At 40.5% G+C, this 16,609-nt stretch overlaps 1 protein-coding gene across 2 annotated transcripts in view; it reads right to left on the reverse strand.

Annotated features, from left to right (window-relative positions):
- SP3 (Sp3 transcription factor) overlaps positions 1 to 10,362 on the reverse strand; it is a 48,928-nt gene extending 38,566 nt beyond the window's left edge. Inside the window, exons 1-3 of one of the 2 annotated variants that reach the window (XM_007494393.3) lie at positions 9,502 to 10,362; positions 8,733 to 8,887; positions 8,136 to 8,249 (exon numbers count right to left, since the gene is read on the reverse strand). In XM_007494393.3, coding sequence (XP_007494455.1) covers positions 8,136 to 8,249; positions 8,733 to 8,887; positions 9,502 to 9,508 — 276 coding nt within the window. In that variant the 5' untranslated portion in view covers positions 9,509 to 10,362. The remainder of the gene's footprint in view (positions 1 to 8,135; positions 8,250 to 8,732; positions 8,888 to 9,501) is intronic. The other variant, XM_007494394.3, reaches the window with a different exon arrangement.
- Between the last annotated feature and the right edge of the window lie 6,247 nt (positions 10,363 to 16,609).

Consider the following 16,609-nt stretch of genomic DNA (forward strand, 5'->3'; position numbering starts at 1 on the left):
CCTAAAATCAATTGTAGTAATGAGTGAAATAGATTAACTGGGAGTCAAGATCATGGGCTCAACTCTCAAAAATAGTACAAAAAAAGGGAAAAAATTGTCCCACGAACAGCTCTCTCACCTCCAATCTATTTTATCACAGGCCACTGATCAAAAGACACTATGAAGATGATTCAACCTAAATCTATCATCACTTAAGAAAAATTCACAGTACAAATCTCACAAATAATATCAAGTTACCTTTCCTCTGTTGATTTCCTATTTATCCTGTATCAAGATTTATTTGTATATAGTTTATATGTTGTCTCACCCAGTAGGCTGTGAGCTCCTCCATGGCAGAGACTGTCATTTGCCATTCTTTGTATACCCTGCACTTAGCACAATGCCTGGCACATAGAAAGCATTTAATAAATGCTCATTAACTGGCCTTTTCTTTTCACATGTGGTACATTCAAAGTAGTATTTTAAAAATTTTTTTACTACTATTGCAGTGTTGCCTTCAAGTCTATCAGTTGTTTAATTTATAAAAATAGTATCTGTATATCTGTGCTATCAATTTCAAATTCAAATATAAGGTTTATTTTACTTTAGTCCACTTCTAGAGAAGCATTTCTGAAACTAACTGGCCAGAAATGTAGGTTTGTTTGTCTTTAAACCCTTATCTTCTCTCTGAAAATCAACACTAAGTATTGGTTCCAAGGCAGAAGAAAGGTAAGGACTGGGCACCTGAGGTTAAGTGACTTTCCCAGAATCACACAGCTAGGAAGTGTCGGTGGTCAAATTTGAACCCAGGACCTCTTGTCTCTGTTCACTGAGCTACCTACCCCCTCCACCAATTTTTTAGGTTTTAAAACACATTTAACAAGTCCATAAATCATAAGAAGGGAGGACCTATACACCCAGGATAGAGAAGCTGGGGAATTTCTGAAGGAAAATAAGAAAACCAAACCTATTTTCATACCAAAAAAAGGGGGGAGGGGGAGAACCCTGCAAAGAATAAATTCCTTACTGATTAAAGGAAAAGTATCAGTGGCATCAAAATTCTCACAAGTACCCAAATCAGATTGTTATCCACAAAGTTCTATAAGACAATTTATGTTATGCTATTCTAGAGTAAATTCATATTTGAACTTCTCTATTAATAAAACATAAAACTGCCCTCTTATCCACTGGGCTTTCAAATAAATGAGTATTAGTGGCCTACAGATACTCCAATTAATTAATGATGAAGGTTATTGCATGGTAGTCACACATCAGCCCCAAAGGGTTTCCAGAGAAGCTGAGGGAATATAGTAAACAAGGCTATTGTTTTATAAATAGCCTGTTCTTCAAAATAAAAAGTAGGCTATAGGAGATTTCCAAGTACACATGATAAAACTAGTGATCTGATCTGAACTATTGCCCCTAGTTCTTCCCAGAGGATGTCAGTTTAGAAAGGGAGGAGTTGGAAGGGTTGGTGACAAAAAACAGTGCCCAAACACCACAAAGGAAGACACCTCCCTGCCCTGAAAACTAAGTAGTGTAGTCCTTAACAAGTATTTTCAAAGAAGCTGCTGAGAATGAATGTATGTATGTATGTATGTATGTATGTATGTATGTATGCATGCATGCATGCTGATACTTGGTTAAACCACTCCCCATCCATAATCCTAATCATTGGTAATAGCCAAGTGTGTCCTACAGCTTCCCATAAAATTAGAATAAGGGAACTGAATTTGCATCCATTTAGTTTTTCCCAACACAAACTACCTGATGGCCTTTATAGTTAAAAGGTCATAAAAATTGTATTTAGCACATTTTTTTAATACCCTTACTTTCTGTCTTAGAATCAATACCAAGTATTGGTTCCAAAGCAAAAACGTGGCAAAGGACAATTGGGGTTAAGTCACTTGCCCAAGGTCACAGAGCCAGGAAATGTTGGCATCCAAATCTGAATCCAGGACCTACTATCTCTAGGCCTGGTTTTCTAGCCTCTGAACCACATAGCTGACTCTTGCACATTTCTTAAAATCAATCTAAGTACTTCTATAGTTGGGATAAGGGGGTCCAAAACAATCTATTTCAGTGTACAAGTTTTTTCATTGATGTTTTCAATTAAATTCAAACATTCATTAAATACTCTACTCAAAACATTATGCTAAGTACTGGGAGAGATACCAAGTTCAGATTAAGATAAATGAACGTTGCCTGTATGACTCTCATAGTCTAGTGGGGATCATGATACATGAATATTATATAAAAAAACATAAAATAATACATAAACATATCAAATACTTAAGACGTAAAATAAAAATATAAACCTTTAGATAACAATTAAAATAAGTGTAAGGGTCTATAATTTATTTCTAAATGGCAAATTTGACTTACCTTTCCCCTTTGCCAAATGCTACAATAGCAATTCAGGTTTATATTTCATGATCTTTATGTTTTAAATAAACTGAAAGACATTTATATCTTTAACAAAACATCCTTAAAGAATGTTAAATTTCAATACAAATGTTCAGTTAACCCTAGATGCCTATTAAAAGAATTCAACTATAATTCTTATTTTAAGTACCAATGTTTTCTATAAAAAGACAGGTGATCTTAAATACTGATTATAAAATCTTCCTTTTTCTTCAGGAGAAAATATTTAAAAGTGGACATCCTTGTTGGAAATGTTTCTTTTTACAGAAGATTTACCATCTTTTTATAAACACAGATAATCCAATTCTCTCCCATTCCACCCTACATTAAACATCCTTCTAATGAAAAAGAGGTTTCTTCAAAACAAAATTAATTGTCATATTTTTAAATAGGTAAATATATTTTTCAATTGGAATCATCATAAACAAAATCAAACACAAAATGTTGAGATAAACTGACTCTGGGGAATTACAACTACTATGATGATTAACAACCTTAATTTACACTCTGGTAACTCAAGTTCAAACTATATCTGAACAAGAATTCTCTCTACAACATAACCAAGCAGGGGCCATCCCCAATTTCCAGAAGAGAGAATTCACTATCTACTTACCTCCCTCTCAAGACAGTACTTTTCATTTTTGGACAGCTTTAATTATTATCAATTTTTTCCTTACAGAAAGTCTAAATGTGTCCCTGATAACTTCTACCCACTATTTCTAGTTCTACTTTTTAGATTTTAATAGAACAAATTTAACTTGTCTTCCACACAATAGTCTTTCAAGTAAATAAATATTTTGTCTACTTTTATATCCTGCCTCTCTGTCCCCTACTCTCAGTCATATCTATCAGGCTTATCAGACCTAGTATGAAAGGTTCACTTAAGGAATTCTTCAACCTGGATGCCTCCATGTGAATTCTTTCCAATTTATCAATTCAACACTTATTGTGCTAGCAATAGAAATGAAAGTGTCAGCCCTCAAAGGGTTACCTTCTTCTGGAAGGAATACATACACAGTGTATATAAACCACATGCAGAATACATTAAAAAAGAAATTTATATCCTTCCTAAAATATGGCTCAATACTCCAGATATGGAGTGTCCAAGGCAGACAAGACCCCTCTCATCTTCAACTATGTATTTCCTAGTGAAGAGCTCTCAGCTTCCATATTATGTTATTTAATCATACTGGGCTTACAATTCACTAAAAACCTAAAAGGAAATACTGCCTAACCATGCTTTCACAATCTAGTGAAGTTGATTTTTCTGAACTCAGATGTACAATTTTGCATTCATTCTCATTCAAGTTAGTTTTATTAAACTTGGCCTAAGAGAGGAAAAAAAAAATCCCAAGTGAATAGAACAATAGACTTGGAGTCAATAATATTTGGATTCAAATCTCCCTCAAACATTTACTAGCCTAAGTAAGCCTGGACAGGTAAGTTCCTTACCTATAAAATAAGTCAAACAATAGTACTCATTTCACAGAGTTGTGAAAATGAAATATTATTAGTTTCCTTTCAGGATATTTCACATTGAATTCTCTTAGCATTTCAAAATAACCAAATAGTTTTGTAATCCAAAGTATTTTAAAAAGTAATCTTATTAGAGGAAGCATACCTCTAAAAGGTAATAATATGCTGTCAGCAGCTTAACCCTGTACAATTCACTTAACCTCTATGTATCTTAAAAGCCCTAGGAATTCATAGCCTAGGTAGAAGGAATGTTACTACTCCACAAATGCCTTTCTTTATGGATACTGAACACAACCCAATTCCATGAGTAGCAAAAGAAGTGACTTACAAAATAAACCTCAAAGAGATCTTGGTGAGTAGTGTGATGTTTTATAAACTGACAAATACCAAAAGAAACAAGCAAAATAAAAATAAACAGAAATAGTTTCAAGAATACATAGGTTGAAAAAAAAGGGATAATAGTTTTTCAGTTTGCTTCTAAAGGATGTATTTTGTGCTCTACAAACACAAAATGTACTTGCTGGTTGGCCAATGAAATCACCAATTTTAGGGCCTGAAAGAGAAAAGTTGTCATATGTTTCCCCAGGGAGTTTTGTGTCAATGAATGATTTAAGAAAATTTTATGAGATCTGTATTGGAAGAGTCCATTTTTCAAAACTACCACTTCTGAAACACCATTAATTCATGACACCCTAAATGAAGAAGTATCCTTCCAAATACATAAATACCCAGCCAGCCAGTCACCCATTGCTTAGGATAGCCCAGAGGTGGCACCAACATTATGTTGGTTGCTATGGCAATTCACTGCAGCTGCATTCTCCAGAGCAGCCAAGCATTAAAATATGGGGTGGGGGATGGATTTTTCTCACTACAGAAAAAGAGAACTCATAGACTACCTGTAAATAGGTAAAGCATTCATAGCACTCCTGGGATATCTACAATATCTATCAGTGAATCAGTTTTAACTTCTCTATCCATTTAAACTGCTTTAAAGAAGTTGCCAAGTACAAGAAAAAAGGAGTTGAAATGGATATGAAAACCTATGTTAGGTCAGCAAGATGTGATGGGGGAAAGATATTCTTCCATACACTCCACTCAATTACAAATCTTTATGTTCTTTCAAAAATTCTGTGACAACCGCCACTTTGTGCAGGAAGCCTCCCCACTTCCCTCACAAGCTTGATAGCTTCCTTCTTCTGTAGGTACCTCATATATGGTATTAATTTAAGTATTGTCTCCATCAGAATGTAAACTCCTTGAGGTCAGTTGACTATTTTGGTGCTTTTACTTCTTTGCAGTTAAAACCTGAGCAGTGCCTAGCACAGAACAAGCACTTAATAAATGTTTGGTGATCTGTTAAGATTCTGAGTGACTGGATTATTAATGACTGGAATATACAAATCCTTAGTTTTAAATAATTTATAACAATTAGACAATAAAAATCAATACTCTATAACAGTATAGTGCTTGGATTCTCTTATATGAACTAATATAAAAGTGTACTTTAGTCAGTTATCACTCAACCGCTCACCAAAATCTAAATTCTGTGCTTAAATTAATGCATTAACTTAGAAACCTTTGTTTATAAATCATGAAATTTTTCATAATATTTATTTGTCCATAGCACTATTTATACTGTAGTACAGGTAATGTTAACCAAATTAAATCCAAATTTCATGTTTTTGCAATTTGTGAGCTAATGCTGCTATACAAAACTGCACCTCATTCTCAATAACACTATTTTTAAAGACTACTGTCCAGCCATGATCTAGGTCATTTTTATAAGCAATAACTGGATTCTGAATGAGAAAACCTAAGTTCTTATTCCTGCTCTGCTCCTTACTATTATCTATATGACCTTGGGCAAGTCCTTACCCTCCCTGGGTCTCAGTTTCACCATTAGAAAATGAGGGAATAGACTAGAAGTCTCCCAAGGTCCTTTCTGGTTCTTTATCCATAATCCTATGATTTTCCTGTATAGAATTTATGAGTAAGTAAACCCTTTGGACAAGATCCAAGGGACCCAAGTTTTACTGAACTTCACAATACTGCAGAAGCAAAGCTCCACTGTCATCTAGTTTTTCAATTTCCCTTTTCCCCCAAAAAAATTTTAACTACTAAACCTAGCATAATTAAATTATGCACATGAGTATATAAAGTATATAAACAAACTATCAACCACCTTTCACAAAACAGAAATTCATTTTTAAAGCACTTAAGACAATGAAAGTATTAAATGAAAATTATATTTGCTCATGGGACTGACGCCTCGTATTTGCTATGACAAAAGTCTGAAATCCATTTCTGAACTACAAAAGTATTTTTCCCAAGTCTAACATTCAAATAAGTCTTAAATTTTACTCAAAATAAAAACTTTAATGCGCATGTGCCACTCAAAAATTACTCTTACTTCTTTCTGTCTCATGTTCACCTGGCGGGAAGTTTGGTTCAGTACATGAGAGAACTCAGGAAGGAGCTAAAAAATTAAAGCAGAGAGGTAGCAACTCAGCACCTTCCCTGCCACAACTGGCTAGCAAGCACCCTTTTACTTATTCCACTGACATACATCTATGTTTAAACTTACTTCTTCCTTTTCCTTCCAACCTCCCATCTGTGAACTGATACTAAGCCTGTTAAGTTTTTAGTCACATCAGATTTGTGTTCTACTTTAAACAGATAAAAATGGAAGTAAATAGAAGAATCTAGTTCACAATTTTACTTTTGTACTAGTCTTCTATGGAAGCCATTAGCCACTTTTGTGCCATTTGAAGAGGGATGGTAAACAAAGTTATTAATACTTTGAAATTGATCAAGAAAGACCATCAATATTTAACATCCCACAAAATTGGCTTCTACATTATTTTTAGCTATAACTTTAATAATGCCCTCCAAAAACCTTTAAATTCTCAAAAATTTAGTGTCATAAATTGAAAGATTTTTTAAGAATAGAATCCTTTGTTTCACTTGAGCAAAGTATTTCAAATCTAATAGTATAGCTTTGCACATTTACAACATAAAAACTTTAATAATCAGAAGTCTTGACCTCAACTTGAAAACCTACAGATCACTTAAATATAAAAATGGTAGAAAGTAAGAAGTACTTACTGGCAAACTGAATAACCAAAAATATCTTAAAAATAGAAATATGTGGGCTGCCACACTTACTATAACCAAAGAATGATTTTGGTTGATAGCATTCTAATAAGCAAAATACAGTGAAAGTTAGAGCTTAAGTCGGAACACTAATCCTAATGCTATAATTCAAATAGTATATGCCAAGTTCAAAACTTAAGTATTCCAAAAATTGTTTCTAGGTCATCTGCAATGGACCTTCATTTTAAACTTAACAGTTTTCACATTTCCCCCAAAATGACCGCTAAAATGTTATGAAAATGTTACAAGTTCAACGAAATGTTTGTCAAACTGGCAGTCCTAATTATCCTAAACAATAATCAATGCCAGGTATGGACATGTGATTTGTTTTGGCAGACAAAAATCATAGGGATATATTAACATGCACAAAAGTAAAAATTCTCAAATATTTTATTTTTGTTAATATTTACGTTAAAACTCTTAAAGACAAAAAAATCCCTTTAGCAATTTTTTTTTTTACTTTTTACTGTTTGAATTTCATCATTCCTTTCCCACGTGAATGTTCATTTATATTGCAGGTATGCAAATGGTATAATTGAACAATGTGCTTGACCACCAAAAAGCACTCTACATTACTTCTACAGGACAAAACCTTCACAAAGAGCAAGAAGCCTGAACTTTATCTATGATTTATAAATCAAGCCTGTGAAATGTATCAAACCTCCAACAGGAAAAGCTCTAAACTCAAAAATACTAGTGCACAACAAAGACTCGGCTCCGAGGTGGCTACTTTGACCAAAAAATGCTTCTGAGAATAGCGTTCAGCGATGGAGTTTGCAGCACAGCGAGGAACTGCTCCAACATCCATTTTGGAGTGAGGGCTCTTCCCCACCCGCCTTTCAGGCTTCATTTTGTGGAGCCTCCTCGGCGAGGTGCTGCAGTGACAATGGAGGGGAAAGCCCAGACTGGTTGCAGATTTGATGGAGAAGAGGAAACGCATCGACTCCCTCTCCTACCTTCCCCGGCTCCCTATTTCTGGACGAAAACGCAGGGCCGGCGGGCAGGCCGGAGCGGGGGGCGGGGGGTCCCCGGGCAGACCAAGGCGGGGGAGGGGGGCCGGGCTCAGGGAGGGGGAGGGGCAGGGCCGAGCGCGCCCGACTTACCGCCCCGGCGGGGTGATTCCCGGCGGCGGCCGGCTCCTCCTCGTCGTCGGGCAATGGCGGCCCTATCTTGCTGCAGGTAGCGGCCAGCAGAGCGAGCGGTGACGGCTGAGTGTCCTACCCCCAATGGGCGGGTTCAGAGAGGAGAAAGGAGGGGAGGGGGTGGCGGTTACAGCCGAGCGCGGCTCACACAGGAAGTGCGACTCCTTCCCTCCAGCGGCCGCCCGCCCTCTCGCTCTCGCTCTCGCTCTCGCTCTCGGCGCGCTCACAAACCCCACCAGCTGCGAGCTGCGAGCAGCGCGCCCGGGCCTCTACCTTCCGCCCGCCCGGAACCCCCCGGGAGGGCACCGCGGGGCAGGGAGGGGGAGGGGAGCGAAGCAAGGCGCGGGGAGGGGGGGGCGGAAGGCGCGGGAGGGGGCCTGGGCGCGTCGGCGCCTCGGGCGGGCCAGCTCCTCAGGGGCGGGGGCGGGGGCAGGGGAGGGGAGAGAGGAGGAGAAGAAAGGAGGGAGGGAGGGAGAGAGAGAGGAGGGGAGAGGCGAGGGGAGGAGAAAAGAGTGCGAGGGGGCGTTTGGGTATGGGCCGAAGGAGCTCCTTCCTTACCTGGGCCGCCGCTGCTGCCGCTGCCGCCGCCGCCGCTGCCGCCGCGCCGTTTCCGTGCTGCAAATACTCGCCGTGGCCACCACTGCCGCCGCCGCCGCCGCCGCTGTCCACGTCTAAGGCAGCCATTTCCTCTTGTTTCACAGGCTTTTCGGGAGCTGTAGGCGCCGCGGGGGGGCCGAGGGGGGAGGGGGGGCAGGCGGTGATAGCAAGAAATTACTATAGAAAGCCTAGACTGAAAAATCTCTCCCCTCCCCCTCCCTTCCCTCTCCCTCCCCCAATCTCCCCCCCGGGGGCTGGTGGCTCGCTCGCTCGCTCCCTCCCTCCTCCTCCTCCTCCACTTCCCCCCGCCCGCCACGGCTGCCTGTAACCCTCCTCCTCCTCCTCCTCTTTTCCTCCTCCTCCTCCCCGCGCTGCCCCTGCCCCCTCTCCTCTCCTCTCCTCCCCTTTCCCTTCTCGCTGCTCTCACTCGCGCTCTCTCCTCTCGCACGGTCGGTCACCCACACGCACACCGGGGGGATGCGCTCCCAGCGGGACTCGGGGCCCAGGCTTGGGACGGCGCTTAGGGGGTTGGGGGGGCGCGGGATTCTTAGGAGCGGACGGTGGCCGGGGGAAGGAGAAAGCAGGGAGGGAGGCTGTGCCCCTCCCCACCCCGCACACACTCACACTTCCCAGCCTCTCACACACACATTCGGAGGCGGCGGCAGCGACGGCGGCCCCGGGGTGGTTGGAACTGGCTGCTGGGAGTGCTCTCTCACTCTGCTTTACGTACCGGTCATAGTGTGTTTAGGGCACCTCAGGCGGGACTCCCCGCCGCCTTACACATGGTGAGGAGCGGAGGCGGCGGCGGCGGGAGAGGATGCGGGAAGCGGCGGCGGACACGGCCGGAGCGGTCCGGGGGATTTTTTTTCCTATTTTGATTGACTGTGCGGGAAACACAAAAGGTGGAGCCTCCAACCCGAAAGGGGGGAAGAGGGTGACAGCCCGCCCGGAAGTCCCGCCCCTCTTCTCCCCGTTCATTCGCCGCTACGCTCCCCGCCGGACTCTCTCATTGGTTCGGGAGCCCGTCGCTCTCTTGCCCAGGCGCCTCGCTTCCTGTTTGCCCCCCGGGTGGAAAGGGAGAGACAATGAGCGGCCGTGGCGGCGTCGGTCCCCGAGTGCGGCTCCGGCTCGCCCGTTACCCCGCTGTGCCCGCCTCGCTCGCCGGCTGCTGTTCCCCAGCCCGAGGTCCAGGCCTCTCCCGCCTCGCTGGCGCTCGGAGCCAGTCATGCAGGCCCCGCCAGGCGCCAGCGTTGGGGAGGAGGGGTGGGCTGAGGAGGAAATCCGTCCCCTGTGGCTTCGGCTCCCGCTCGGCGATTCCTCCATCCTGTGGCGGCTGGATCTCCCCTGGGCCTCGCTCAACCCGAGACGCCGCTGCTCCTTTGCCAAAAGGCCGTGGCTGAGCCCCGGGGCTGCTTGCTGCCGCCGTCGCCGTCGCTGCCGCTGCTGCTGCTGCTGAGCAAACCAGACCCGCCCCACGAGCCCGGGGGGAGGGCGCTGGTATTGGGGGAGACACCCCCTCCGAGGCTGGAGGAGGATTTCCTCGCTCTCCTCGCCCTCGCTTGCTCTTGCTCTCCTTTTCTGTTAAAGCCACTGGGTTTCCCATCCTTTTTAGGCTTCACCGCCTCTCACCGGAGTCTAGGATGAAAACCAAAAGAATTCCCAATCTTCACACACAACAAAGGATGAAGTGTTTTTGCTCCCTAGAGGCACCGAAAACACTGAGGGCTACTTAATTTAAAAATCTACATAAATGCATGTGTGTCCACGTGTGCCTGTCTATATACACTGTATCACCAATGAGGTAGAATTCTACCGTTGGATCACATTTTTATTATTTTGCAGGAATATGTATTACTCCAAGTTTCTTAATCTCCTTGGTGCTCAGCCAAATACTTTTTAAAAATAAACTTCTATTCCAACAGTCAACACTTTTAAGATGGTGAAGAATAGTAGTAGACGGTTTCCCTTCTTGGCAAGAATTCTTTAAATTCTGTTTTATCAATCCAGCATTGGCTTTCTTGGGTTCTTTGTATCTCATTCAGTCATGCCATAAGAAAAAGTACTAGAGTTCTTTGCCAGTTGGAAGAAGAAACATCTCTCTGCCCACTACCTCCAGATTTGGTTGCCAAAACAGTTCTGAGTGAAAGGTGAAAATACTGTCCTAACACCCCAGCTATTTAAAAAACACACACACTAAAGCTTTCTTGCTCCAACTATAGTGAATGTAATTATCGTATATGATAACTGTGCAGTAGTTGAAATTTTTCTAGTAGAAAAGTTTTCAGCACAACTTAATAGCAGGAAAAGACCAAGCCAGGAAGACTAAAAGACTATGGGTCTTATCTCTGACTTCTCAATAACAATTACTATGATCCCTGAGAAATCAGAGTTGCTATTATTTAACATTAATAGATTCTCTGTGCTAGTTACTGTTAGTTGCAGAGATAAGACCCATCCTTAGTCTCTTTTAGTCCTGGTTTGGAATATTAAAATAATCATCTTCCTTTTCTGTTCCTAAGTAGAAATAGTCACAATGATGATGTCTTTCTCAAACTATCCAAGATTAGCCCTTTTTCTGTGTGTACTAAATAACTTGAGACTTGGTTGTCTTTTCTGACTTAGTGACCTCATCCACTCCCATGGCTTTATCACCTCAATTCATATGCCTCCTAAATCCTAATCTCTACCTGCCAAGTCTTCTCAGAGCTTGTTACGTATTTCTTTCCATCTGCTTTATGGATATCTTTGCCCAGGTGTCCAGCCTTAAACTTAACCTGTCCAAAACAGAGATTGTGTCACCTTTTTCAGCCTCCCCCAGATTATTTCTCTTCATAAAATCACCATCTTCCCAGTCAACAAGCTTTTAATTTAGGGATCATCTTTAACTCCACTCCCATTTTAAACACCTAATTAATTGTCAAGGATTGTTGGTTCTGCTTCTACAATATGTTACATCTATACCCTTCTCTGAAGTCTCAAAGGGTCACTAAGAGTAGCCAAGAGACCTGAAACCCACAGATGAGTTAGGGTTGCATCTACCTTCAAGCATATAAAGAGTTCCTCCAGTAGATGAGCCAATGTGAATAATGAGAACTAAGGGGGGGAGGGGGTGTCAGTATTTTCCACTACAAAAAAGAGCTATTATAAATATTTTTGTACAAGTAGGTCCTTTCTCCTTTTTTATTATCTTTTAGATACAGACCTAGTAGTGATATACTGGATCAAAGGGTATGCATAATTTTGTAGCCCTTTGGACATAGTTCCAAATTGCCCTCCAGAATGGTTGGATCAGTTCACAGCTCCACCAACAATGCATTAGTGTCCCAATTTTGTCACATCCTCTCCAACTTTACTGCCATATTGGCCAATCTCATAGGTGTGAGGTGGTACCTCAATACTGTTTTAATTTGCATTTCTCTAATCAAATGTGATTTAGAACATTTTTCCATGTGATTATTGATGGCTTTGATTTCCTTATCTGAAAATTGCTTGGAACTAATTCTTAGCTAGGAACACCAGAAGGCATAGGTGAATATTCCAGAAATGAACCCTATTAAAAACTAATGAAGTAAAAAGGATAACCACTGCTATAGAAGGAATAGATGGAGTTCAAATGCAGAATGAAACATACCATTCTTCATTTTATTTTCTCCATGAATTTTTCTCTCGTGCCTTTCTCCAACTGCCTTTCAGACATCTTGAACTGGAATTCTAGGAGATAAACTCAATGTGTGCAAAACAGAACTTACTTTACTCCCTAAATCTTCCCCACTTCTAAAGGTTCTTATTACTAACTGGTATACCACCATCCTCCTAGTTACCCTTGACTTTTCATTATGTCTCATCACTCATATCCCATCTGTTGCCAAGGCCTTTGAATTTCCATTTTGATACATTTCTCAAATATGCCCTCTTCTCTCCTTTGACACTGCTACCACTATGGTGCAGGTCCTCATCACCTATCACTATCACTGCACTATTGCAAAGACCTACTGGTCTTTCCCCTCCAGTATCTCTCTGCTCCTACCTTCCATTCAACCACAAGAGATCACATCCCACCCCCATACATACACAACAAGTTCCAGCGTCTCCCTTATCCCTGGCATCAAATACAAAATCTGCTAACTCATGGCTCTTCATGAGCTAGCTGCCTCCTACTTTAGGTCTTTTTACTCCTCACTCCCTGCCATGTATTCTGATCCAGTAACACTGGCCTCCTGAAAATTCCATGAACAAGACACTCCCATTCTGGGCCCTTTCTCTGGCTGCCCCCCCCCTTCCCCATGCATAAAATGGTCCCTCTTTTCATCTCCACCTGTTGCCTTCCCTGGTTTCCTCTAAGTCCCAACAAAAATTCCTTCTTCTAGAGGAAGCTTTTTCCACTCCTGCCTTTAAAAAATCCTTTCATTCTGTCTTAGAATCAATTTTGAATATCAGCTGCAAGGTAGAAGAGCTTATCACTAGGCAATGGGGGTTAAGTGACTTGCCCAGGGTCATATAACTAGGAAAGGAATGAGGCTAAATTTGAATCTAGGACCCCCTGTCTCCAGGCATGGCTCTCTATCCACTGAATCAACTGGCCATTCCCCAACCCCTCTTGATTCTAGTGCCTTCTCATAATTCTATCCCATTTCTCCTGCATATAGTTTGTACATATTTATTTACTTATTGTCTCTATTTTGGGGGGAGTGGCTATCTTTTCCCTCTGTTTATCCTTGTTTTCCCTCTTGTTTATCCTTATCACATTGAAGGCACTTAAATCTTTATTGACTAAGAAAAAATCACTTTGGAGGCTGAATTATTGAGTAGATTCAAAAGTGGGGAGACTTCAGGCAAGGAGACTAGAGACAGGAGATTATAAACCCAGAGCAGAGAGGAAGCTGTGGGAGTAGGGAGGAAATGGACACAAGAGATGTTATACAGTTTGAAAGGATGAAACTTGGCAGCGGATTGAAGATTTCAAGGGGCATGTGAATATGGAATAACTGAGACTGGGAGACTGGGAAAGATAATAGTGAGCTCTGTTTGGGGCATGTAGAATTGGAGATGCCCACAAGACATCCAGTTTCAGAAGTCCAAGAGGTCATTGGTGATCCATTGCTCAGAAGAGAGACAAATGCTAGATAAATAGATATGAGAATCACTTGCGTAAAAAAGCTCATTGAATCCATGGAAGCTTATAAGATTCCCAGGCTGATCATACAAGAGTAGACGTGTATCCTGAGAGCCAAAGCGAAATGTGGAATGCCTAACAGACTGTCCTGCAAATGTCTTTAGTTCTGACAAGATTTAAGTATCAAGTCTCCGGGAAGACTGAGGGGAAAGTTAGAATTTAAATTTACCAAATACTGTTTCAAGTCGTTCTTCTAATGTATACAATGGGTTCTGTGTGTTTAGCATCTCTTTTGTCTATAGGAATAGATTATCTGTTCCATACTTAATTCATACTAAGCATGGAGTACCACTTCTTTACTCCTCCCTTTGGGGGAAACACTAGACATGAATCATAACTCAGGTTATAAATAAAATTGGCATCAGAGTGATGATTTAATGAGCCAAAGAGTGTGAAAATAAGGAGCCAGCTCTACACCCCCATTAGAGACCAGCTTTCAGTGGCTTGAACTCTATCCAAACCATGTCCTTGGATACAGGAGGGAGAGCAGGGGTACCCCAGCCTCTGTGGGCCCAGGAGTCATTCCTTCAAGTTAGAACAGGATTGTTTTACCCTGGTCTAAGTTTCTACCTGATTTTAGAGGGCCTCTATAATTTAACTTTGCCTTAGCTGTTCAACATTATATGTTTTCTTCCTGACTTCCAAAAACCAGTCCTCCATGTTATTATAAACGTCACTCTCCCACAAAAATACCAAAATAATTTGAGCCTCTGTGCCTTTATGCTCTCCTGAAATATTCCCCCTTTCCCCCCTCTATTTATTCAAATCCAACTTAGACTTCTGAATACTGCCACCTTTATGAAGTCTTCCCTGACTTATTCCAGCCCTCACTGATCTCCATTGCCCTGACCTAATACATTACTTATAGTCTGTATTACAATTTGTTATTGTTTGATGGTTCATATATATATATATATTGGGGGGGGGGGGGTTCTCCGCAACTGGATTGTAAAGTCCTTGAGGGCAGAGATCATGGCACATGCTTCTTTGTACCCCATGGAACCTAAGAGAATGGACAGAATGCTTTATTTTTTTTTCCATTTCAATATCCATTGAAATACTGGTTTTGGATACAACCTGAATATTGAACCTATTAGACCTCAACTAGGGTCTAGACCTTAAAAATAGTGGAACTATTAATTTTTAAAATGTGGCCCAACTACCTCTGGTTATGAAGAAGCTAAAATAATAGTATTCACCATTTGTTCAACCCATTTAAATCTGTATAAGAGGTTCTTCAGATAATTACACTTTACGAGTATTAATCTTGTAAGATCAGGAGGTGTTATTCAACTTTGTGAATGGAAAATACCAACCATCTTCTTTTTTTTCTTTTTTCTTTTCCCAACCTTCTTCTAATAGTGGTAATATCCCACAACCCTCATATATGATTTTACTGATTCCATTAAAAATGAGTCCCATTTTTAAAAATTCATAATTTCCTATTTTCTCATGTGTCTAGATCTTCAATGGCTAAAGTTGTATCTATTGTTCACATATGTGATAGATTTTGTGCTAATTATAAAATAATCAATTTTTTAGAAATATTTAATAATTCTATCAATATCCCAAATTATCTCACTGCCTAAATAATTTATATTTTTCACTTTTAATATTTCTACTTACGTACCTCATACTTTATTTCCTGTTTTCAACCTTTTTTGAGGATGTTTCCATTTCATGTTATTTTGGGCTATCCAACCTTGTTACATTTTATTTTCTCTACATTGAACTCTATAAGCTACTTATCTGCTCATGTTCCTAGTCTACCCTAGTCATTTCATTCATCTTTGTATTGACTGTCCCTCCCTCCAGTTTTGTATTACAAGCTTACTGCATGTTCTTCCTTGCAAGTCATTGATATATAAAATGAATAAAATTGGTCCTAATATTGATCCCTGGAGCTTTCTAATCCATCCATCCCAAACTGTTCCACTCCTTGATATCAAAGCCAATTTTTAATCCACTTTAGCAGTTCATCCCTATGCCTTATTTACTGACTTGTAAGTTAATTGTTCCTATGGCATTCTATTTATGGTGCTTTATCCAAAGTCCAAGTAAATTACCCATGTCTTCCCTCAGCTGTTCTTTATTATTAGGTCAAGAAGTTATTTCTTCTTACAGAGGTATTATCAGTTGTGAAACATGTGGCCTTCTTTTAACTCACTCCCAACTTTCATCTCTTGGCCAATTCTTGACAAATGCTATCTTTACTTTGTCTTTTGTGAGAGTCAAGCTTAATATTATGAATCATTTCTTCAGTAGATGAAACAATGGACAAAAGAATTATCTAGTGAGTTTTTTTAATTGAAATATTTTTCTCTTTTCCTCACTCATAATTTAGAAAAATTATATGATTGGAATAACAAAACAAATCCAGTTGGGTAAAGAAAACTCAGAAAATTATAAGATCAGATAGGACCATGATAAATTAATAATTCTTCATGATTAAGAATTTGTTTGCTCAGACAATTGAACAATAACCTGAGAAATTCAGCCAAAAATAAACTTGTTTTGTGTAAAAGGGAGTATTTTATTCTGAATATTTCATATTGATTAATGTACACAGTCCAAATTCACTAGATAAAGGTTCATTTCCTTACTTCACAGAGGGAAGAAAGACAAGAGGGAAAAGAATTGGAGGCTTCCTTATCTCTACCTAATA

Source organism: Monodelphis domestica, chromosome 4, assembly GCF_027887165.1.
Source record: "Monodelphis domestica isolate mMonDom1 chromosome 4, mMonDom1.pri, whole genome shotgun sequence".
Taxonomy (NCBI): Eukaryota; Metazoa; Chordata; class Mammalia; order Didelphimorphia; family Didelphidae; genus Monodelphis; species Monodelphis domestica.